Source organism: Miniopterus schreibersii (assembly GCF_964146895.1).
Source record: "Miniopterus schreibersii genome assembly, chromosome: 10".
In the NCBI taxonomy this organism is placed as follows: domain Eukaryota; kingdom Metazoa; phylum Chordata; class Mammalia; order Chiroptera; family Miniopteridae; genus Miniopterus; species Miniopterus schreibersii.
In genome coordinates, this window is record NC_138110.1 from 57,449,954 (window position 1) to 57,474,671 (window position 24,718).

The 24,718-nt window shown below is 50.0% G+C and overlaps 1 protein-coding gene across 3 annotated transcripts in view; it reads left to right on the top strand.

Annotated features, from left to right (window-relative positions):
• The window catches only part of TGM2 (transglutaminase 2), a 30,648-nt gene extending 15,986 nt beyond the window's left edge, over positions 1-14,662 (top strand). Inside the window, exons 7-14 of one of the 3 annotated variants that reach the window (XR_013999751.1) lie at positions 1,358-1,493; positions 2,205-2,308; positions 3,723-3,965; positions 5,522-5,794; positions 10,251-10,411; positions 11,425-11,561; positions 12,274-13,670; positions 13,837-14,057. Coding sequence is in view for 1 of the 3 variants with exons in the window: in XM_081150031.1 (XP_081006157.1) it covers positions 1,358-1,493; positions 2,205-2,308; positions 3,723-3,965; positions 5,522-5,794; positions 10,251-10,411; positions 11,425-11,561; positions 12,274-12,424 (1,205 nt within the window). In the remaining 2 variants the exon portion in view is untranslated. Of the gene's footprint in view, positions 1-1,357; positions 1,494-2,204; positions 2,309-3,722; positions 3,966-5,521; positions 5,795-10,250; positions 10,412-11,424; positions 11,562-12,273 lie in introns of all 3 variants that reach the window. The other 2 variants (XR_013999752.1, XM_081150031.1) reach the window with 2 other exon arrangements.
• The last annotated feature ends 10,056 nt before the right edge of the window (positions 14,663-24,718 follow it).

Consider the following 24,718-nt stretch of genomic DNA (forward strand, 5'->3'; position numbering starts at 1 on the left):
GCAGCGAGTCGGGCCTTTGTCCAGGCCTCAAGGCCAGGAACCAGGCAAGAGGTGGAGATTCAAAGCTGCTCCTTTCCCTTCTCCCAGCTCCCACACATCTGGCTAGAAGCCAGGGCCATCTGAGGCTCTTGCCCTGGTTGATGGCAGACAAAGGTCACATCCCTGCCCCTCCCCCTGACTGAGTGACTCAACCTCAGTCAAAACTAAAAGTGAAACAGAAGTCCTATAGGTTACATTTAGTAGGGTTCTTTTTCTTCACTTCTTTTTTTAGATATTTACTTTCTTTATCATACCCTGAGAGCATGATATATTTATAATATACGTTAAAAAGCACACAAAATTTTTTTTTAATGAGGGAGTAAAAGCCCCCATAATTCCATCTTCCAGGAGCGCCCAGCATAGCCACTTGGGCAAGACTCATGCCTGGGCTTCTCCTCTCCGTGTGCTCTGGCATAAATGCAGGACCCCCCTCACCCACGACGGTGTCCCACACGCCTGCCAACACCGCACCTGCACCCTGACCCTATTTTATAGAAGAGGAAACAAGGCCCAGAGAAGTGAAGGGACTGGTCCCATGTCACACAGCTGGAAGCAGCTAGGGCTTGAATGGAGGTCTCCTGACCTCTGCTCCCTCTTCTGCCTGTTTCACTGCTTGCTCCCTGCTCTGAATCTCTCTCATTCCTGTACTCCTTCCTTTCCACCCTTCCTCCTCCTCTCTCTGCTTCATCCACACCTTCATCCCATGTGACAAGACAGTCTTTGCCAGGCCTATGCTGGGCTCTGGGGACATAAAATAAGACAGATCCCTCCCTGTCCTCACATGCCCCAACATCGAGAACGATAATGAAGCCCTAGTCTTGTTATGAATGCCAACGATGGGGCAATTTAAACCTGGTGGGTGGCTTTCCTGGAGAAGGGAACAGCATATGCCAATGCCCTGTGGCTGGTGGGAGCATGGGAGCAGCAAGGAGGCCAATGTGGCTGCAGTAAAGTATGCAGGAGGCAGTCAGGGGCCAGACCCTGGAAAGCCAAGGGACGCAGCTGGAGGTCTGGCCTTGACCTCGAGGGCCATGGGAAGCCATTGAAGGTTTAGCAGAGGTGTGTTGATGTCATTTTAGAGTCTTCTTCTGTTAGCTGTGATATGGGGGGGCGGGGGGGCAGAGTGGACATGTGGTGACCAGCAAGGTGTACGCCATTGTCTGGGTAAGGAAATGGCACACACACCCTCACCACCTGGAGAGTGGGTGCAGTGTTCACTGGGGTACAGCAATGCATGTGGATGCCCCCAGCAGGACATATGTCTTCAGATCCTCAGCCCAATCTCTAACTCCTCGCTCCATTGTGTCTCCCCTCCCAGTGCTGCGGTGCCTGGGCATCCCCACCAGAGTTGTGACCAACTATAACTCGGCCCACGACCAGAACAGCAACCTGCTCATCGAGTACTTCCGCAACGAGTTTGGGGAGTACGAGGGTGACAAGAGTGAGATGATCTGGTGAGATGGGGCCCAGGATTGGGGGTAGGACCCAGTGGCCTCCTGAGGAGGAAAGCTGGGAAGACTTCTCAGAGGAGGTCACATTTGAATTGGGTTTAAAAGTTGAACAGTGTTTGCACAAGGGGAAACAGGGTTTGGGGAGGGCTCTCCAGGCAGGGGAAATAGCACAAACAAAGGCCAAGAGGAGGAAAGTCAGAGCACAATGCATGGATGACACCAGGGAGAAAAAGTTGTTGGCAGTGTGGAATGCCAGGATAGGGGGTCTGGGCCTCCAAAGACAAGGGTTGTCACCTCACCAAAGGCTTCACACTGGGAGAGGGACATGCTGGTGACCTTGGAGCAGGTCTGGAGGGAGAGATTGGACGTGGGGCTTGGGGTGTGGCCCAGGAAGCTGGTGATAAGGCCTGAACCAAGGTAGAACCTGCTTCCAGAGGCTGGAAAAGAAGGGAAGGAGCTGAGAAATTAGGAAGTCACCTCAGCTGAACTTGAGGAGCCACTGAAAGGGGTGAGGGGTGGATGGGGAGAGGAGTTGAGAATGACTCTCAGTGCAGGAGTGAGCACCTGGCTAGGGCCCACAGAGGGAAGAGCAAAGAGTAGTGTCAGGGCGCCATGCTGGGCTAAGCTTAGGACAAGGCGAGTGTGCACCGTGGCGGGAGGTGACTGAAGGTATGAGTTTGAGTCCTGACCAACATTCCGCTTTGTTTCCCACAGGAACTTCCACTGCTGGGTGGAGTCGTGGATGACCAGGCCGGACCTGCAGCCAGGGTACGAAGGGTGGCAGGCCCTCGACCCCACGCCCCAGGAGAAAAGTGAAGGTGGGTAGGAGTGTCCCCATTACCCAGATGAGGAAACTGAGGCTCAGAAAACACTCATCTGGAGCCCCTCAGCTGGAGAGCACAGGGCTGGCTTTCTAACCTAGGTTCAGTTGACTCCCAAGGTCATGGGCTAGTCCGCTGAGTGGCAGAGGGACCTCACTGGTATTTTATAATATGCTTCTTTATCATTTGAAAAGTCGTAAAGAAACTATCAAATAGCACCTTGTCCTCTCCCTTGAAAAGCAGCAGCATTAAATTCATGCACATCTTCCAGTCATCTCCGATTACATGCTTGTTTGTGTGTGTGTGTCAGTGAGGGAGGGAGAACCCAGGCAAAACTGGTGAAGCCAAATGAGCTCTTTATCAAAACAAGATTTTTAAATTCATAAAATATAATGCCGAGGGTTTACAAAGTAAGCCAATTACACTGAAATATAGTTATCAAAAATTAAAAAAAATAAATTTGTAATATAATCACATAGACTTTATATAACAAGATCTAGTAGTGGAATTAATAAATTTGATAACTTGGTGGCAGAGATGAGCATAAACAATAGCTCCAGATATCTGTGACAGCTATGAAGCGATATGAAAATATCTGTGGTTTTTATGGGCCATGAGTCATAAGTTGACCTAGGAGCATGGTTTGTCTGCTTTCGAAGAATATGCTATCACAGTACAGTGAGAATAAAAATCTCATTTTCCCCCATCCAAGTTCATGGACCCCTGAATTCTATTTGTTGCACCTGGGGGGTCCATGGACCCCAAGTTAAGAACTCTGGCTGTGTGTGGCCTTTTATGTGGCTTTTTCACTTCTCCATATGCCATCAGCATTTCTCTCTCAGGTAGTGTTCTGTGATTTGAATTTGAATTTCAGTGTTCCATCAAATGGTGCACTGCAATATAGTTACCCAGCCTCTAGTCCTCAGTGTTTGGATTTGTGACCGGGTTGAAGCAGCTGTAAAACCACACTGAGATAAACATTGGCACGGGTGTTAAGCCAGACGAATTGCCCTGCCCTCTCAAATAGGCTGCTGCTTGGCTCCCTCAGTCCCTTAGGGTGCTTTGGGATAGCCTTCTGTTTTATTTATCACTTACATAGCATCTAGTATATGCAAATCCTCATTAGGTAGGTATAAATATCATCCCCACATGAAGCCGAGGCTCAGAGAAGTTAAGTACTGCAACATCACACCGCTAATAAGAGCTGTGACTTGAACCCTAAAATTTGGCTCCAGAGTCTCCATCCTTAATTCTTACACTAGGCCGCTTTCCTGGCAGTGGAGTCCCTGAGTCAAAGGGCTTTATGGTCTCTAGACCTTTTGCCCCCTGTGGTTGAATTGTGGAAGGTTTTGGAGGGTGCCACCCTACCCTCATCCCAGGTGCACCTCTCATTCCTCCTTCCCCCAACCAGGGACATACTGCTGTGGCCCGGTTCCAGTTCGTGCCATCAAGGAGGGCGACCTGAGCACCAAGTACGACGCCCCTTTCGTCTTTGCCGAGGTCAACGCGGACGTGGTGGACTGGATCCGGCAGGGGGATGGATCCATGCACAAGTCCATCAACAATTCTCTGATCGTGGGACTGAAGATCAGCACTAAGAGTGTGGGCCGTGACGAGCGGGAGGACATCACCCACACCTATAAGTACCCCGAGGGTAGGTGCCAAGAGTCTTCAACACGGCCTTGCAGATAAGCCACCCGTTTTACCAGCCCAGTGTGTGTGTGTGTGTGTGTGTGTGTGTGATTTGGCAGCCTGCATACAACAATGACTGTAGGTTACTCTCCATTCCAAAAAATCCCTTAGGAACAGGTGCAAACTTACCAAATGCACTGGAAGACAGTGGTAGATTACTTGTTTAAGAATTCTATATTCCACAAAAGGATTCCAGTTGGTCGTTAAGCCTCACTTTTTGGGGGAGGGGGCTGACTCAATAAAACTGAAGGTAATGGCTGCTCTGTAGGAGAGGCAAGCATCGTAACCAAAATGAATGATGCCAATGTTGTGCATTAACAGCGCTTATCAGTCGCGGGACCTACAACCATAGCTGGGCAAGTCCACACCTTCTCATTGCAACGCATTTGTAGCAGAGAGGCTTGGAAATCTGGAGGGGCCGTCGAAGAAGGGTTTCTGGAACTTGGTCCTGTTTATTTTTGCAGCATTTCTCATACAGCTGGGGAATTGGGCATGAAGGTAGATGGGGAGGGGTTAAATGAAAGAGAAATGGGCCAAGAGAAATTTAAAGATAAGATGGGTTCAATCAGACACAAAAATGAGGCTTCTTTCTGCTACTAATGTTAACTCAGTGGGGGGGAAAGGGATATGGTTTATTTTTAAAATTGGATTTGAGTACATCTGACAGCCAATCCAATGCGATAGATGTTTTCTAAGCATCTCCTGTGTGCCGAGCACAGCGGGGCTCAGAGATGACTAAGAAACCATAGCTCCTTCCACATCTGACCCCCACTGACTTTCCGGGACTGACTGGGGTTGGGTATTAAGTGGCCATGCACTAGGCGCAAAGGACAAAACAGAAGGAAAAGATGCTTCCCCTGGCCTCTGTGAGGTCCAGAGCTGATGGTCTGGTAGAACAACTAGAAGTGCACCCAACAACATTTGGGGGGAAAGATGAAAGGAGCATAGAAGAGAGGTAATGAACATAAAGGAGAGGCAGCCCTTCCTGCTGGGGAGCTCTAGGGGTGGGGGGGAGGGAAAGGAACTCTGGGAGAAGTAATCTCTGTGCAAAGGCTTGCAGGTAAGAAAGCTCAAATTGTATTGGTACTTACTGTGCACCAAGTACTATTTATATGACACAAAGATAAGTAAACACAGTCTTAGTCCTCAAGCAACTCAAGAGGGTAACCACATAAACAGAAAACAATTTTGTGACCTAAAAATCCATAATTGGCTATAAATAGGCAGCTCTGGAACTCTAAAAAACATTGTGACTGATTCATCCTGGGGAAGGAGTGATCAAGAGGCTTCCTGGAGAAGGGGTCATTTTGGGTTGGGTCTTGAGGGATGCATAGGAGTTCATTTGGAAAAATGAAGAAAATATTCTTTCTTCCTCCTGACACAGAAATGTAGAGGAAGAGCTCTTTCAGGGCTGCTCTGAGTCACCAGGACTCTGAGAGGCCAGCTTCCTCTGCTCCAGCCTCCTTCTCATTGGAATAAGTGCCAGCCATGAAGGAGCTCTCTTGCCTATCTCCACAGGGTCCCCAGAGGAGAGGGAAGCCTTCAGGAGGGCCAACCACCTGAACAGGCAGGTTGACAAAGAGGAGACGGGGCTGGCCATGCGGATCCGTGTGGCCCAGAGCATGAAAATGGGCAGCGACTTTGATGTCTTTGCCCATATCACCAACAACACCACCGAGGACCATGCCTGCCGCCTCCTGCTCTGCGCCCGCATTGTCAGCCACAACGGGATGCTAGGGCCCGTGTGTGGCACCAAGGAACTGCTCGATCTTTCCCTGGAGCCCTCTTCCGGTAAGGCCTTTGTTTCTGGATCAGTTAATGACCACAGATAGATGTGCTAGGTAGGGCCCTGAGCCCTTAGTGTTTACCTCCCCATTTTCCAGGTGAAAAGACTGAGCACAAAGAGGTTAAGTAACTTTCCCAAAGCGACACAGTTAGTATGTGACAGGACCGAGACTTGAACCCGGACTCTCAGCAACTATACTGCTTTGTTCCACCTCATGTTCTTGGGACACCTGACTACTTTCCCAGATTCTCTCCCAGCTAATTCCTCCCCTGTCTGCAGCCACTCTCACACTCGCATGGGAGCCTCTCCCCTCCGGAGGGTCCCAGCCTCTGAGAGAGGAGGTTCTAGACCACTGCTGCCACAGAACTCCCTGCACTGATGGAGCCGTTGTGTTGCACAGAGCGGCCGCAGCTGGTTTCATGTGGCTGCTGAGCACTTGAGCAGTGACTGATGCCACTGCGGCACTGAAGTTTTCATCTCACTTAATTTAAACAGCCACCATGGCCAGAGCTGCCATATCGGACAGTGTAGCTGTAATAGCGACAGGAGAGGCCATCCAGTCCTCTCTGGAGAGAGGGTTTTCCTCCTCGCCCTGATCATCTCTTTGAAAATGGCCCTTGCACCTGCCCTGGCCTCCCTGTGAGGTAGACCCCCCTCCCTTTGTTCCCTAGCTCCGGGTATTCCCTGTTTGGGGTAAAATAATGTCAGTAGGTGACCCAGCCCTCAGCCCCGGGCAGAGCCTCTGCCTGCATGGTCATCTCCTTGGTCCCATTTTGTTGCCTAGATTTGTAGCCATGCCTGGTTATCTTCCTTAAAACAAGCCTGAGACCCTGAGAGGGGTCGTGGCCACTGCTGAGGTCACTTAGTAAGGAGGCCCAGAGCCTGTCCCCCGCTGCCCAGCAGCCCAATGTGCCTTCTGCGTGGGGAGCCAGAGGCATGAGGAGGGCAGAGGGGTCGTGGAGCTGTGAGAGGACCCAGGAGCAGTGCTGTGAGACACTGACCATGCTCTGAGGGTCCTGCTCTCTGTATCACCTGGCCAGAGGCCTGCCTCCCAGAACCTCAGTGTCCCCATCAGACACATGGGAGCCACTACCCGACAGTGTGGGACTGTGGCAGGAAAGAGGCTGGGCACACAGTAGGCACTTAATACCTGGGAACTAGTATGCTAATACACAGAGCTGGTGGTGAGGCCCAGGGCAGGAGTGCTCTGTATTTATGAAGCTGTTGGCCCTTCCCTCTACTCTTGCCTGGCAGCCTGAATGTTTCCTCTCCTTCATTGCCTCTGTCTCTGCCCTTGGTCCTTGGGCTGGCATTTAGCACACAGCCATCGGGTTCCTAAGGAGACCTGTTTGTGTTTCCATCTGGGGGGTCTATGGGATCAACAGTGTCACCTCCTGGTTTTGCCTTGGGAACCATATGGGCACCCCTGGAGCCACACTCCCAAAGCAGACGCTGTTAGGGTCCCTGAGCAGGGGCCAAGCCCTCAGGGAGAGAGTCACTTGGCACCAAGGCTGGGGCCTCAACACTTACACTTTTGAAAGATGTATTTTGAGGCCAGTCAGACTGGCTTTGAACCTGGCTGTTACCACCTCCTAATGCAGGACCTTGGGCAGGTCTGCCATGCTCCCTGAGCCTCAACTCCACTCATCCATTAAATGGGCAAAAGCACACCCACCTAATTGGCCCCTGCAAGGGCTGAAGGAGAAGATGTGTGCTCAGGAGATGTCTGGAAAGTGTTAAGTGGTGCCTGGACATGGTGGGACCTTCACTCCTCGCTGAGAAGTACGAACAGGCGTAGGGAAGTTGAGAAGTCCCCTAGGCCTTTCCTGATCACCTACTGTGTGCTGGGCTCAGTTGTGCCTGAGCCCCTGCTACCCTGATGGCCGGGAAAGGACCCAGCTTGGACCTCAGCATCTAGGCCCTAAATGTCAGGAGTGTGGGGTGGTCAGGACACCCAAGTCCTAGTTCCCGTAATTCTGGTGATGGCTGTGGGCTCCTGGGCATTTCTCTTCTCCATCCCAGGCCTCAGGCTCCCCTTTTGTACAAACTCTGATTCATCTCTGAAGAGCCCTTCTGGCCCATTTGCTAGAATGCACACATATCATTTCTTTCTTGGGTCAGAACCACCTCAAAGGGAGGAAGTGTCCTTTCTGGAATGTGTGACAAGACTTGAACTTCAGCCTGAGCCAGGGATAATGATTTCCTCCTGGCCTCTGCTGAGCCGTTTGCCTCCCGAGATACCATTGGCCCACGGAGCATTGTTCCAAGGAGGCTTCAGCCAAGCCCGGGGTGTTTCTCCCCATCCTGGGGATGTGTTCACAACAGAGGGCACAACCTGCGGGAGAGGGGAGAGGCGGGCAGGGGTCCTGTTGTTACCCTCAGGCTACAAGGCAGAGCAAGCCCAGTGCCCTAAGGGGGCTTCCAATGCGGAGCCCAACCTGAGATAGATTCTTTCTCCCTGGAAGACCCCGGACTTTGGCTGGGTTGCGTGTTATTTTTCGATGATAAGACCTGGGGGATTTCCATGTGCTAATGGACAGGAAGCCAGGCCCAGGACAGCAGAACAGAATCCAGGCGCCCCCCACCCCTGCCTCCTACCTCCCTCTTCCTGCCCTCCCCCCTTTCTCTGTCTCTCCTCCCTCACCCCTCCAGGTGGGTGGCTGGGAATGCGGCCAGTGTGGCTTTGGTAATCACACCTGCCCACGGCACCTTCCAGAACAGGGCAGATTCTCTAAGGAATGGCTGAAACTACCGCCCAAGTTCCCTCCCGCTCAGCCAGCATCTGGCCCAAGGCCAGGGTCCGGGCCGCAGAGGCCCCTCTCAGAGGCCCAGCCCCACCCTGGTCCAGCCTCCTGGAAAAGTCAACAGCTGGGGCCATGCCCTCCAGGCTCCTGGAGGACAATGTTTCCTTTCTTTCCTGCGGAGCTGGTCAGACTTTCCACTCTGCCCCACCAGGAATTTTCACTCCTTTTTGTCCCTTTTGGCCGAAGAGTAGGTTTTCTTCTCCTAACGTCATCGATCAGAGGCTGGGCAGGCCCGCCCTGGGAATGAACGGCTAGGGCTGGGCACACTAAAGCAGCACTTTCCAGAGGGCGGATGTGGATCATCCGTGTGTCTGCCAAGGTCCAGGCCTTGACTCTCGGTGAGAAAGTGACTCAGGTCTTCACCGTCCTTCAGAGGACCTCTCGGGGAATGTCTCGGTGGTCCCCATCATTGGTGTTAGCATCCCAACCTTTGCTAATCTGCCCTTTGAACAGTAAGCTCAGGTCTCAAACTGAGAGCCCTCAGCTGACAAGACCATCTCGAGGAACTGAATAAGCATGACTTAGCGCGTATTTATTTTTACCAGTTTACCTTCTATTTATGGTAACAGACTGGTTTGCCGCAATTAATGGTGAAAATTTTCTCTGGTTAGAAAAGGCTAGAAAATATAAAGTGAGTGGCCTGAAAGAAAAATAATGAGAAATAATTAGGATATACTCAGATGTGTGAAAAATCATGTGAATGGCTCGAGTTTGGGAAACGTTGGTCTAGTGGGGGTGGGGGTGGGAGGGGAGAGATGGCTGAAGAAGAGGAAATAGCATCTCCTGTCATAAGAATGGGATGATGAGGAGAGGTTGGCTGGACTCTAGGGAGCCCAAGGACCGTCCCTCCAATGATCCTGTTTGATGGGAAGGCCCAAGGAACGTAGGGATCTGTCCAAGGTTCTCTGTGACTAAGGGGACAAGCAGGACCAAGGCTCAGCCTGTGGATTCTCAGTTCTGTGCTCTTTTCACTGCTCTTTCCTGCCTTCTACTGGCAGATCCTTGGTACCTCCAGGCCTCAGTGTTCGTGTCAGAAAAATGAGCTAAAAGTCACACTTTGTTTCTCTGCAGTGGGAGAGGTTGATCCTGCTGCCTTCTTGCTTACTCCCCCATCACTGTGTGGTTTTGCTCTGAAAGGACCTCTGGTGTTAGCTCTGCTAGAGTTAAGGGTGCCAATTGTCTGGGGGAATAAGAGGGGACAGGAAAAATGGAGAGAGGAGGTCATCTTCCCAGGCTCACACAGCCAGTCAGTCGCCAAGCAGGGCCAGGTCTCCTGATCTGAGCACTCACTGGCAGAAGTGTTTTTTCATCTGTAAAATGGGTACAATCTTACCAACCTCATGGGGGGAAGTGAGGTCCTATGCGGTGGAGTGAATTGCCCAGCATTACCGTGAGCAAAGGGCAGAAGCAAGATTAGAATCCAGGCCTATTGGAGTTCCAGCGCTTCCCCACCAGCTGTTTCACTTCCCCTGGGCTGCTTCTCCCTGGGCACCTGGAGCCAGGGCAGGTGGGGAGAGGCCTAGGATCCGCCCAGCCATTCACCAGCTGTGTGAGCTCGAGCACAGTCCTTCCTCTCTCTGTGCCTGTGGAAATGCAAGAGGAGAGGTGGGGGCTATGTCTCAGTCATTAAATGTGCTCTATCTCCAACCCCCCACAGAGAAGAGCATTGCCCTTCCAATCCTCTATGAGAAGTACTGTGACTACCTGACGGAGTCGAACCTTATCAAGGTACGGGGCCTCCTCATCGAGCCAGCGGCCGACATCTACATGCTGGCTGAAAGGGACATCTATCTGGAGAATCCAGAAATCAAGATCCGGGTAAGGAGCTGGCAGGGCGCCGGTGGGGCAGGGCAGGGTCCCAGGGCAAACCCAGAGCTGGGAGTGGGCAGGCCGAGTGCACCTGCATCCCTGCACCCTCAAGCTTTTTGACACCTCAGGGATCCTCAAATTCTGGCTTCATCAAAGAAAAGCATCATGAAGCTGAAGAACTCCTAGAGCTAGATCTCCAGAGCCTGGGGCCCTGATGAGGCAGGGAAGGTGGAGGAGTCAAGAGCATAGACTCTGAAGTCTGACTGCCTGGCTTTGTGGTTGGGTAGCCCTGGGCATGTTGCTTTGCTCCTCTGTGCCTCAGTTTATTCATCTGTAAAATGGACATTGTAAGGATTAAACGTGCAACCACAAGAAGCACATAGAACCATATACAGCACATTGTAAGGGCTCAATAAAAGCTGACTATTGTCACCATCATCATAGTCGTCATAGTGATTCACTTCAGGAAGCCACAGTCCCCAAACCCCAAATGCAGCAGTTATGAATAAATGATAAAGAGCAGAGGCTGAGGGAGTAAGCACTGTGTGCCAGACACTCTGCTGGGAACTTGCACATTGTTAGCTCAGTAATCCTGATGAGAACCCTACGGCCAGGCGTTTCTCTTCCATGAAGAAACTAAGCTCAGAGAGGGTCGTGACTTTCAGGGGGTCACACAGTGGGGAAGGGGCAGAGATCAGCTGGCTCCAAAGCCTGTGATGCTCCCACTCTAGACCCTAGAACAAGGGAAGCACTCTACCCCTTCTGGGTTGCATGGAGCTTCCCTGGAGCTCCATGAAGGAGGCCTGGGCCAGCATCATCACCTGTGTTTTCCAGATGAGGAAACTGAGGTACAGAGGCAGGCAGTGAGAGTGGCAGAGTGGGAATGGCTTTGTTCAGCAAACATTGGGCTAAATTGCAACAAATAAGAGAGATGGCCCAGCAGGGACCCTGCCTGCCCTTGAGGGGTTCTGGGCCCCCTCTCTCAGTGCTGCCCCTTACATCTGCCCTATGTCCTATCCTAGATCCTGGGAGAGCCCAAGCAGAACCGCAAGCTGGTGGCTGAGGTGTCCCTGCAGAACCCACTCACCGTGCCCCTGGAAGGCTGCACCGTCACTGTGGAGGGGGCTGGCCTGACTGACAAACAGAAGACGGTGGACATGTAAGTGTTGGTCACTCCAGTGGGAACCTGGGAGCAGAGGGCAGATGCTGATGGGCACCAAACTCCAGCCATAACCCCTCCTCACAGCCACCCACACACCTGCCTAATACACCCTGTGTCCCCTCCTAAATACCCTCTGGGCAGAGTTCCCACCCTCTCATCCCCTCAACATCCACACCACACTAGTGTCTTCACAAACCTGAACGACGACACATCCCGTCACTAAGCACCTGCCCCCAACACACAGGCCCTCACGTAAACACAGGCTCTGCACCTGTGTGCACTGTCCACACGTGTGTCCTAGATGCACATCTGTGCCCATACCAGCATATACACTTCTTATTTTTCACTTTATTAGTGTAGTGTAACTTCCATACAGTAAAGAACACAAATCACACATGTACAGCTCAATGTGTTTTCACGCATGTGGTTACCTGAGTACACCCACTCTGACCCCAAGCACACGGTCCACTTCCACGTGTGCATGAGCACACACACACACACACACACACACGCCCCTGTATACAACAGGGCCCTCAGAGAGCAGCGAGTGGGTCCATCTATTGCTGTCATTATTGTCAGCACTGAGCTGTGCATCCGTGGATATGGAGGCTCTGGGCTAAGTTGCCCGTAGCCGCGGGTCATCCTGGCCTGACTCCACCGTGGGGAACAGGCCTGGGCATCTCCTCAACCTCTTCTCCTCCCTCCACAGCCCGGACCCCGTGGAGCCGGGGAAGGAAGTCAAGGTCAGAGTGGACCTGCTGCCTGTCCACGTGGGCCGCCACAAGCTGGTGGTCAACTTTGAGAGCAATAAGCTAAAGGCCGTGAAGGGCTACCGGAACGTCATCATTGGCCCCCCCTAAGGAGCTCCCGTGCTCAGCTCCACCTCAAGCAGCTGAGAGCCCCCAACTTGAACCCCAATCTTTATCTCAAACTAATAAGGAAAATTAGTCCCTCCTTGGGCCCCAGCCCCATCTTGTCCCCTGTGCCTGGTTCCCACCCCCTTACCTGTGAGCAGTGTCTGTGCCTCCTCAGGGGGAACCCCGACCTTGGTTGACTGGGTTTGGGATGGGGAAAGGGACCCGTGCCTACTCCTCCAGCACAGGTGCCATTTAGAGAGAGACTATCACCCACATAATGTTGGATCTACTCCATAGGCCCTTGAAGCAAAACAGATACAGTGTGATCATTGGCTGGGTCAGGGAACTCACCAGCCTAGCAGTGCCCTGTACCCCTTCCCCAGACCATGCCAGGCCCCAGGGACCCCTGGGATAGCCAGCACAGGTAGGGGTGGGGAGGGTCCCAGGGATAGGCCAGGCTCGAGCTCCGCCTACACTCCAGAAGCTCTGGCCCAGTGTCCCTCACCCTCCTCACTATTGTGAAGCACCTACGTGCCAGGTGCTTCCTGCACTTGCTGGCACTGTCACGGCCACCAACCCATTTGATCAACACGGGAAACTACAGAGTGGGAGCTGCTTTCAAAGTGAGGAAACTGAGTCTCAGAGAAGGGAGCTGGCCCACTCTGTACGGGTGGGCTTGTGGATATTGGAAAGTTTGGGTAACATGAAGGTAAGGGAGCAGAGCACAGGCTTTCTGACTCCGAGTCCAGTGTCCAGGTCATGGCACCAACCTTGACCTGAGAATGTCAGAGAGGCCATTTGGGACCTGATCAAAAAGGACCTAGGTGGGGTGAGCAAGTGGGAAAGGATTGAAAGAGGTCAGAGCCCCAAGTCCTGCCAACCACTGCCTTCTCCTCTCTGGGCCTTGGTGTCCTTGTCTGCGAGGCCCTCTCAGCTCTGCGCTTATGGTGCTTTGTATGACCCAGCCTTGCAAATGACAGCAGGTCCTACTCCTTGGCTCCACAGAGCCTCAGACAACATGCCCAGGGTGTTTCTAAGAGTGAAACCATGACCAGGGTCACTGTTCTGCCCCCAGCCCTAACCAGGCCCCATACCTGTGCCCAGGCACCTTCCATCAGACCCCAGTTCCAACGGAAAAGAGCCCCGGAGGCCCCTGTCCTACCCATGAGCCTACCCACCACAATGCCTAGACTCCACACGAGCCTTAGCTGCCTGTGCTGCTCACTAACTGACTTAGGTCAGCACCTCGGCCACCCCCTCTTTGCAGGACTGGGGCCCTGGAACACAGCTCAGAGAGCTTATGAGCTGTCATCTCTGGCTTAATCTCCCACACTCCCCACGTGACCAGGCCTCCCTAAGGCTGGACAAGGGAAAAAGAGAGCATTCTCCACTTGCAGTGGGGTCACAGCCTCCAGGGCCCCCAAAAGCCCAGAGAGGGCCTTGGGGAAAGTCACGCTGATGCACTTAGAACTTGCTGCTTTGCACAGGGAAGAATCACAACATGAGCCGACAAGTCTACGTTCTATATAAATATTGTTCTGTTTTATAAATGCTTTTGGGTTCCAATCAGGCAGTAGATAGGCTTTTGAGCCACAGAGAGCAAGCACTGAAATAAAAGCATTTATTTTGCACATTCAAACAAGGTCTGGTCTGGTCCTTTTCATGCTTTTGAAGAGGGCGAGTGGGTGAGCTCATTCACATTGGGACCAGCCAGGTCTTAACTTGACTGGCATTCAAGGCTCTGCACAGTCTGGCTCCCTCTCTAGTCTCTTTCTCAAACAAAACATGTTTGGGCCACAATGAACTTCCTGTATCTCTCCAAACACCATGTGCACTTGCCAACTTCTCAGCTTTTGCATGTGTCACTCCCTGAACCCAGATGCCTTCTTTTTCTTTGCCCGTCTCGTGAATTCCTACTCATCCTATAATGCTTAACAGCAAAGTCATCTCTTCTGTGAAATCTTCGCAGATTTCCTCTCAGGCCCCCAGAGCCCTGAAACATGGACCAACTCAAACATTTATCAGTGAACTTTAGTTCCATGTTGGTATGTCTGTCCCCTCGCCATCCTATCTGAAGTCCTCAAGGGCAGGGACCAAGTGTCTCTGAAATAGGCACTAATAAATTCTGAACTGGTAACTCAATGTGTTTGAACTCAGTCAGTTCTCATAAAACCAGTCCAAAAGAAATGTAACAGGAGCCCCCAATGCAAGCCACATATGTAATTAAAATCTGTCTACATTAAAAAGAGTAAAAAGAAACAGGTGAAATACATTTTATTTAATCTAATATGTCCAAAATATTGTCATTCAACATGTAATCAATATAAAAAGTATTAGTGAGATACTTCACATTCTTATTTTCACACTAGGTCTTTGAAATGCGGTGTGCATTTCACACTGACAGCCTGTCTCAAGTTCGGACTCATTGCATTTCAAGTCTCGGTGGCCACAGGTGGCTGTTGGCTATCATAGGGGATGGCACCATGTGCAGACTGTGATTCCAGGAGTGTGGGAACTTGGTCATGCACCTCATTCCCCACCAAAGAAGCACTGACTGTTTGTTGATTGAATAGATGATAGAAGACAGTCTCTGGTCCTCAGGGAACTCATGTTGAAAGACATGACATGCACCTAAAAAATAAATCAAAATAAACACATTACATTATCTGGGTGCTGAATCCTTCTGTTCCTTGAACACTACACCCTGCTTCTGGCCTGGACTGTCTGAACATTTTATCAATTAGTAACCCACTGGAAAACAGAAACCACTGGCTATTTCAGGTAGAGAGTGAGTTCATAAGGGAAACTGATTGCAAAGGCATCTGAAAGGCAGGAAGAACAGAGGGAGGCGTGCTAAGCAGATATCAGGAAGGAGCTGCCACCTAGACAGTCAGGAGCCCAGGAGCCTGTCCGCACCACCTGGCTGCTGGAAGTGTGGTCACTGCAGCCCTGGAACCCACAGAGCTGCTGGGATCTACCAAGCCTGCTGAAGTCGGCTGTGGCAGGAGCCATGGGCAGGCTGGCAGCTCTCATCCTCCTGCCTTCTCCCCACTGGCAGACCCTAATAAGAACCTAGTTGGCAAGGGGCTCTGGAAAATATTATTTTCAGGCTCCAGCCCCTGAAAACAGAGATGGCTAGGCATTGGGGGTGGGGAAGGCGATGGAGTTGAGTATCTGATACTTAGTGCTGCTTCCTCTGCTAAGAACACCTCAGGAACTCTTACTCAGCCTTCAAAACCCTGCTCCTCGGTGAAGCCTTCCCGGACTGCAGCCATCTGCTTCAGTCTCTGCTTCCCCTCAGCACATTGGAGGAAGCCCTTTACCACACTCAGCAGCCTGAGCTGGGAACAGCTGTTTGTGTGTGCCCTAAATCCGGAGCTCCCCAAGGGCAGAGCCTCACAGACGCAGGATCGAAGCCTGGCCCTGCCATGGATTCGCAACCTCTCTGTGCCTCCACTTCCTCATCTGCTGAGTGAGGATGATATGAAGTTTCCTTTCATGACCAATGTGCAGGACCACTAGAATGGTGCCCAGAAAACACTGGCTGCTCCTGGCACACTGCAACCCTGAGAGCCAACTTCACTCGAGGTCAGGAGCCTTCATGTGCACTGAGTTATTTACTCCTCAAACAACAGTCTCTGTTGTCCCCCCATTTTATAGATTTCATTGCAGAGCTGGGACTTGAACCCAGGCAGCCTGCCCTCCCCAGAGCACAGCCTAGCCCAGAGGAGGCCCGATTTCTACCTGAATCCTCCCCTCCCAAATTGTTCCAGAATGATCGGGGCAGAGGCCCCCACGCAAGCCCTGCTGGCCATCATGGTGTGGGCAGGTCTGACTGGGGCCACCTTCCCACCCCTAGAGTTCCTGTCCTCTCCAGCTGCTCTTGTTTGCCTAGGATGCCTGCCAGCTCACCCCCTGGTCTCAAGCCAAGCCCAGAATAACAGACCGTTGATAGAATCTAAGAGGGAGGAGCTGCGGGTGGAGGGCCAGGCGGGAGCGCCCGGGAAGCACGCGCGCCTGGGGGGAGGCCAGGCCTGGGTCAGCTCACTCTCCCGGCCGCCCGCTCGCCTGCCCTCGGGCCTGGGCAGAGACACAGGAACACACACCCGGGAAGCTGGCAAGCCCTGCACCTTTTCAAGAGCCAGAGTCCAAAGGAGAGTGATGAAAACGATGGTGCATCAGCCTCGAGAACACAGGATCCATAATGACACAGCCCAGCGACCCTCGCAGACCGAAGGGGACCAAAGGAAGCAGACGCAGAAGGCTGTTACCAACACAGCTGCACGCGCGCGCTCACGGGCAGGCGGAGCTCATGGGCCTCGGAAGTCGGGCCGTTTTCCCTGGTGGCGGGAGCCTGGGCTGGAATGGCTCTGATTTTCTTCATCTGGATGCTGGTTAAACAGACACATTCAGCCCGTGAGAATGTGCCAACTATATGGTTATATAATGGTCCTATTTTTGTATGTATGGTCTGCTTCAATAAAATTTCAAAAAATTCAGTTCTCGAAGGCTCTAAAATTAAGTCCAAAGGGGGATGGAGGCGAGGGACTGAGCTCTGGAGTTCTCTCCGTTTCTTTTCTGGGAGATGGGATGCCAGCAGGGGACTCCTCCAGGGATACTGTGAGGCTGGGACAAGATGTCACACCGGTAATCACCAGGCGGTAAGGGCAGGGCTTGTGAGGCTCATTTGCAGTGAAGAGCGCGAGGCACATCAGTCAGCCAGAATGTGTTGGATGAATGGACACGAAGCTGGGTTTTTATCATCTCAGCCACTCCTCAGAACAGGCCAGAGAGATGATCATCCTATTTCCCAAAGGGGAAACTAAGGCTCAGAGATATAAGACAGCTCACTAGACGTCACCCAGAAAGTTGACGGCAGTCCGAAGACCCTGGGCAATGGAAATGGCAAGTTTCCGCCCACCCCCACCCCTGTCAGCACCCCCTACCCCTCCACCCCCATCAGCACCCCAGGGTCTGAGAAAGCCAGAGCTAGAAGGCTGGGCTCGTAAATACAGTTATCACATGACCCAGCAATTCCGATCCTTGTACACCCAACAGAAATGACACCATGTGACCATGTAGAAAGTTGCACATGAATGTTCATAACAGCATCATTCATAGGAGCCAAAAGGTGGAAACAACGAAGAAGTCCACCAACTGATGAATATAAATAAAATGTAGTATATCCATAAAATGAAGTATTATTCAGCAATAAAAATGAGTGAAGTACTAGTGCATGCCACAACATGGACTAACCCTGAAAACATACTCTGTGAAAGATGCCAGTCACAAAAGACCACATATTGTATAATTTCATTTATATGAAATGTCCAGAATAGACAAATATATGGAGACAGAAAGTAACTTGATGGTGGCCTGGGGCTGGAGGGATTGAGGGATTGGAAGGGGGTAGTGGTTAAAGGGTATGGGGTTTCTTTTGGGGGGTGATGAGCATTGAAGCAGATCGCCGGTGTGAGGTGAGGTGTGCCAGGAGAGAAAATGGGGCCGACACTACAATCGTGAGCCAGGGTGCCAGGCATCCCCTTGAGGCGTCACCTGCATTAACTTGCTGAGCCCTCACAGCACACTGTGAGGCAGGACCTAGCATTGCCTTCTCCACTCCACAGGTCAGGAAACTGAGGCCCAGAGAGGTTACATGACATATCCAGAGTCACACAGCTAGAAAATACTGGAGCCAGGACACCAACGAGGCAGGTTGGGTCCACAGCATTTGCTCACCTCCTGCTCTGTTGTCACCTGTCAAGTGACATGGATTTATGAAATTAGAGGGTCTTTGACAAGGAAGTCAGAGAAGGCCTCTTTGAGAAGCTAATGTGGAAGCTGATCCCTTAAGTAAGAGGAATCGGGCCAGGAGATAGTGAGGGCGGGCGGGCGCAGAGGTGGTGAGGGCCAGGCAGAGGCCATTCCCCAGGAGGCGGCGAGGCGAGGCCCCGGGACCCTCGCCGCGCCGCCCGGCCACAGCGGGGGCAGCCGAGGCAGCTGCTGCGTGTTGCAGGCAGGACGGGAGCCAGGTTGTTATCGGGAAGCATTTTCATGTAAGCATTTCTGGGAAAGCTCAGAAGAAAGGAATCCGAGGCTTGAAAATCTCCAGCAATTGCTGTGATTTCTTTTCATATTCTTAATAAATATTCACTTTTGTGCCCAATTTTATATTCACCATTTTATGTGCTTTTCCTTAAAGAGGGTGCCCCCCAAATGGAAACCACGGTGTCTGAACACGGCCTCCTCACCAGGATGAATAAGCCCCCTGCCCTGCCCGCCTCCACACGATGTGCCAGTGAACAGAGGGAGCTGGTAAACCTTCCCGCGCGGCTGGCAGAGGGGCAGACATTGCAGGACCACCGTGGGAAACCTCCACGGTATCTTCCCACGGGCAGCAGCTCCCCTCGTGGACGGTTACCCAACAGAAGCGCCGAGTCAGCGTGCCCTCGGAAGACACGTGCGAGAGTGGCCCGAAGCTGAACACAGCCTGAAAGTTCAACGCCAGGACGGATATGCACATCGCGCTATAGTCGTTCAAACTAATAGTGTAAGAAGGAGAAGGGACAGATTACGGCTGTGTGCAACGGTCACTTGAATCTCACAACACATCCAGCAAAGATGCCAGGCACAGGTACACACCGCATGGTTCAGTGTGAAGTTCAACGCCAGGCAAAACTCGTCTATGATGTTAGAGGTCAGATGGTGGTAGTGACCTTTAGGGGTAGGGTAGCAACTGGAAGGGGAGCCAGGGGAGTGTCTGGGAGGGGGCTGGTAATGGTCTGATTCTTCAGCTGGGTGCTGATTTACACGGGCCTGCTCAGTTCGGGGGGATTCATAGAGGTGCACACTTATGATGTGTGCCTTTTCTTTCTTTTTTTTTTTTTTAAATATATCTTTATTGATTTCAGAGAGAGGAAAGGAGAGGGAGAGAGAGAGAGAAACATCAATGATGAGAGAGTCATTGATCAGCTAGCCCACAACCCGGGCATGTGCCCTGACCGGGAATCGAACCCCGATCGCCTGGATCCTAGGTTGACACTCAACCGCTGAGCGATGCACGGCCAGGCATGTGTGCCTTTTCTATATGCATGTTATATTTTATAAAACATCTCCCCAATGGTATAAGCTTCAAGCCCCTGGAAACATTGACCCCCCCCCTTTTTTGAAGATTTTCATAAGAGCCAAACTGATGACATACACAGAGGAGCAAGATCTCACACGCTCTCTGACCTGCTCACGGGATCAGAGGATTTGGATTCTATTCTGCTGGAGGATACGAGAGAAAGGTGATACGATCTCCTGATGCTTTAGGAAGCGGCCCCAAGGAAGGGGTGACTGTGCGAGGGTGAAAGTGGGGACTTGGGAGTGGCTATGGAGTGGCCCAGGGAGGGGGAAGGGCAGAGAAGTTTTCCTTGTTGGGATCTCAAGGGCAAGAATGGCATAGAGGAAGTAGAGGTGGGTGAAGAGGGTTGTTTGGGCAAAGATGGGGAACTGGAATAAAATAGGGGCAACCAGTGCCGGGGACTAGTGGGTAGAGGGAGGTAGGTATGGTTTCTGATTATTACACAATGAGCCGGGCGCCCTGGCACCACCAGGCTGGGCTCCACCTAGAAGTAACTCTCTCTTCGCAACTCCCCCTTCATTCCTTCTCAGGGCTGGCCAGCCTGCTCACGGAAGCTCTACGGAGCTCACAGCCAGATCTTGGCAGCCACCTGGCCTTCACAACACTGACATTTTGTCTCTCTCAGTCATGACTCTGGTTTTTCTTTCTCTTCTTTCCTGTTTTGTTGACCCAAGCTTTTGTGAGGGCCTCCCCGGAGCCGACCTCAAGCTTGACGATGTTGTATCTTGTGTCACTGAGGGTCTGGTGGCTCTAGTGAAGTGGGTGGTGCTAACCCATTGTACAGATGAGGTGAGCAAGACCTGATGAAGTGAAGTGACTTGGGGCCAAGACGACCAAGCCAATAAGAGGCAGAGCTAGATTTTAACAATAATAACAATAGCAGCTGCCATTGTATTAGCACTAAGTGGTGCCAGACACTGTGTTAAGCACTGTGCACTCATCTGACCACCCACTGAGTCCTCACAATGACCCAGTAGAAGAAGCTGCAGTTATTATTACCCCCTTAAAGAAACTCTGTATTGAAGTCTTTCATACATATGCAGAAAAGTGCACAGGTTATAACGGCCTCGTGAGTTTCCACAAACTGAACCCACCATGGGACTCAGGTTAAAAAATAGAACAATTGATACAACACCCAAAGCCCAAGTGATAAAAGAGAAGACTGATAAATTGGACATTATAAACATTTAAAACTTTTGTGTTTCAAAGGACACCATTAGAAGTATTGCTAGAGATATGAAGGGCACTGTATTAAATGTTTTAATTCACCAGAACATATAACTATTTTAATTTTCTGTAACCTAATTACATAGGTTCAAAATGTGCAAAACAAAAATTGATAGAGCTCTAAGGAGAGATGCACAAATCCAAATCATCATGGAAGGTTCAATACAACTCTCAGTTTTTGACAGAACATGAAGATAAAAAGTCAGTATGGATATAGAAGACGTATTTACCAGATAGAGATACTACAACGACAAAAAGATCCAAAGTCTTGGTGACTTAATACAGCACAGTTTTATTTCTCACACAGAGTCCAATGGAATCAGGCAATTGCCAGGGCTGTTCTCCATGCAGTGACCCAGGGATCCAGGCTCTCCAACCACATGTTTCTGCCAATTCATCCTGTGGTTTCCACAAATGCTTCTCAAGAAGGGAAAGTGTGAAGGTGGCACGGACTTTAAATGTCTTGGCCCAGAAGTTACACATCTTGCTTCCATCTACCTTTCTCTCTCTCTATTTTTTATAGATTTTAGAGAGAGAGGAAAGGAGAGGGAGAGAGAGAAAAACATCGACTTGTGGTTCCACTTATTTATGCATACTTTGGTTGATTCTTGCATGTGCCCTGACTCAAAATTGAACCCACGACCTTGGCATATCAGGATGACCCTCTCACCAACTGAGCTATTTGGCCAGGGCCCATTCACATCTCTTAAGCTAGAACTGGTCACATGGTCTCCCCTATCTCCAAGGGTACTGAGAATAGTTTGCTTATGTCTCCAGAAAAGAGAGAAGAACTAGGTAGGAGTGAGCGTTTGCAGTCTCCACTCACTGGATTTCATCAAAACAATGAACAAGTTTGACCTAATGGACATACATAGATCACCCTGCATCCAACACCTTATTTCCAAGCACATAAGATAATTTACAAAAGTTGACTGTAACCTGGCTAGAAAGCCAGTCTTATGAAGTTTTAAAGATTCCAAATCACATAGAGCATGTTATCTAAACAGCTATTCCTTATATACTAAAGTATAAATCAATAATGAGATAATTAGAAATTTTCCATATGCTAAGGAATTTAAAACTACACTTCTAAATAACCCATGGATTCAAGAAGAACTCATAAAGGAAGCCAGAAAATATTTTGAATCAATTCATAACAAAGAAAATTCATATAAAAATTTATAGGTTTAGGTAAATCAATACATGGAAGGAGATTTCTAGTCTTAAATGCCTGTCAGAGGAGCTGAAAATTGATAAAAATAAACACTCATTGTGGTTTTAATTTGCATCTCTTTAATGAGTAGTGATGTTGAGCATTTTTTCATGTCTCTTGGCCATCTGTATGTCTCTTTGGAGAAGTGTCTATTCAGGTCTTTTGCTCATTTTTTAAATGGAATTGTTTGTTTTCCTGGTGTTGAGTTGTAAAAGTTCTTTTGTATTTTGGAAATTAACCCCTGATCAAATGTATCATTGGCAAATATATTCTCCCATACAGTGGCTTCCCTTTTCATTTTGTTAGTGTGGTGTTTTGTTTTTTGCTTGCAGAAGCTTTTTAGTTTGATGTAGTCCCATCTGGGTTGATTTCTGGGCTCTCTGTTATTCCAGTGATCTGTATGCCTGTTGTTCTGCCAGTGCTGGGCTGTTTTGATTACAGTGGCTTTATAGTATAGTTTGATATCTGGTATTGTGATCCCTCCAACTTTGTTCTTCTTTCTCAAGATGGCTGAGGCCCCATTCATGTAATTCAGCACATAACCTGATTAAAGGGCAAAAACAACATGCAAAAGACCACTTGATAAAATATTGATATTTATTCACGATTTTAAAACTTTAAAAACATTGTGGGAAGTTATGAACAGAAGGCAATATCTGTAAGTTGATAAAGATTATGTCTGTAGCAAAGAGTTAATGGTAAAATATTGCCAATTTCTCCCTTTGAGATCAGAGACAAGTCAAGGATGCCCATGGCACCCACTTTTTCAACATTTTACTGGAGATCTTACAAGTGCTGTAAGTCAAGAAAAAAAAATAGAAGAGGTAAGATTTGGAGAAGAAATAAAACAGTCATCTTTCAAAGGTGTGGACAAAAAAAGGGGTTCTACAAAAAGTAACCTCACTGGGTGATCTGATCATAAATTCTTAACTTGGCAGGTCATGGTGAGTAGTCACTCCCCAGGGCCCATAGCTTCTTTTTTTTATTTATTTAAATATACCTTTATTGATTTCAGATAGAGGGAAGGAGAGGGAGAGAGAGAGATAGAAACATCAATGATGACAGAGTCATTGATCGAGCCCGCAACCCGGGGAATGTGCCCTGACCGGGAATCAAACCCCGATCGCCTGGATGCTAGGTCAACGCTCAACCGCTGAGCCACGCCCGGCTGGGCATAACTTCTTGATTGATTGACTGATTGATATTTAGAGAAAGAGAAACATCAATTTGTTGTTCCATTTATTTATACATTCATTGGTTGCTTCTTGTATGTACCCTGACCTGGTATCAAACCCAGAACCTTGGCACACCTGGAGACACTAACCAACTGAGCTACCAGGCCAGGGCCCAGACCCATAACTTCTTTAGTAAAAGGTTTATCTTTGCCTCAAGCAAGCCCTGTTCTTGTGCATCAAGGTTAACACACATTTAAGATGCCAGAGTAATTCCCTTTTTTCAGACCTCTGGGAAGCAACCACCCTCAAGGCAGCACATAATCTTGTTAGCGATCCCATAATCCAATCCCTGCCTGGCTTTCTCCCACCTTCTGTAATCTTCCTTACATTCCCTCCTTTTCCAAATTCGTGAAAAGCTGTAAAACTGTCATTCTCCGGAGCATTTGACATCTTGCTTCCCGGCATGCTAACAGTTTTGGCTTAAATAAACTCATAAAAATCCTCTACAAATTCCTTATGTCGACAGAGGTGATATAATTATGTATATGGAAACCTCAAAATAATTGACCACTGTGTTATTTAAATTAACAAGAATGTTTAGCATTTTTTATTAGATACAAAATAAATATATTAAAAATATGTTTCTATACAACAACCTACTGAGTTATTGGATGAAGCTGCTGAGGGCTAGTTTTGCACTTGGGGCAAGAAGCTGTTTTAAACATTCCAAGACGAACCTGTTGATATAGGCTCTTCCATGTGTGAGTGAGCTCCCCGTTACTGGAAGGGTTCAAGCAGGGACAGGATGGGCTGCGTCCAGGGATGCTGGAGAAAGAACTTGGGCTCAGAGTGAGAGGCTAGGCCCTCCCCGGCTGGACCTCAGCTCTTCTTACACTCAGCCCCGGGTGGCCTTTCTCCCCTCTTTTGGCTCCTCTCTAAATCAACTTAATCTCTTTGGTAAACTGGTAAAATGAGTCAGGATTTATAACCCCAGGAAATATTTGTAACAATCCCTAATCTTACAAGAGTTAACTCCCCTCTCCTAGGCTCTGCTTTCAGAGAAAACCCACCCCTGACATTTCTCATGCTCTTTCCCGGCCCTGCCCCACCAGGCTCATCTTCCTCGTTCCAGTTCTCTGGTGGAGCGCACAGCCCCCGAGTGTGGTGGGTGTTGGGCTGGGGCTTCTCCACAAGCACAGAGAATAAAGATCACTCTGTTCGAAGGCTCCCTATTGCTGGGTCCTGTTTTTCTTCAACGCCACAGACCCCGTCTACAAAGGCAAATCCTTCCTTGCAAACAGTGCCACATTGAGCATTTTCTAGGTGCCCAGCATTGTGCTACGGGCTTCATGCTTTTGACTTCTCCAAATCCCCCATGCAGCCCCATGAGGTAGGCTCTATCACCAGCTCCTCGGGTCACATAGTAAGTGGGGACCTGTGACTGGGACATTCTCAGTCAGACCACACGTTCTGAAGCACCATGCTAGCTGGGTCGGTCTGGGTATGTTTTTATGGCTGTTCTCAAATGGATTGTACATGGTCCTCTAAGGGCCCAA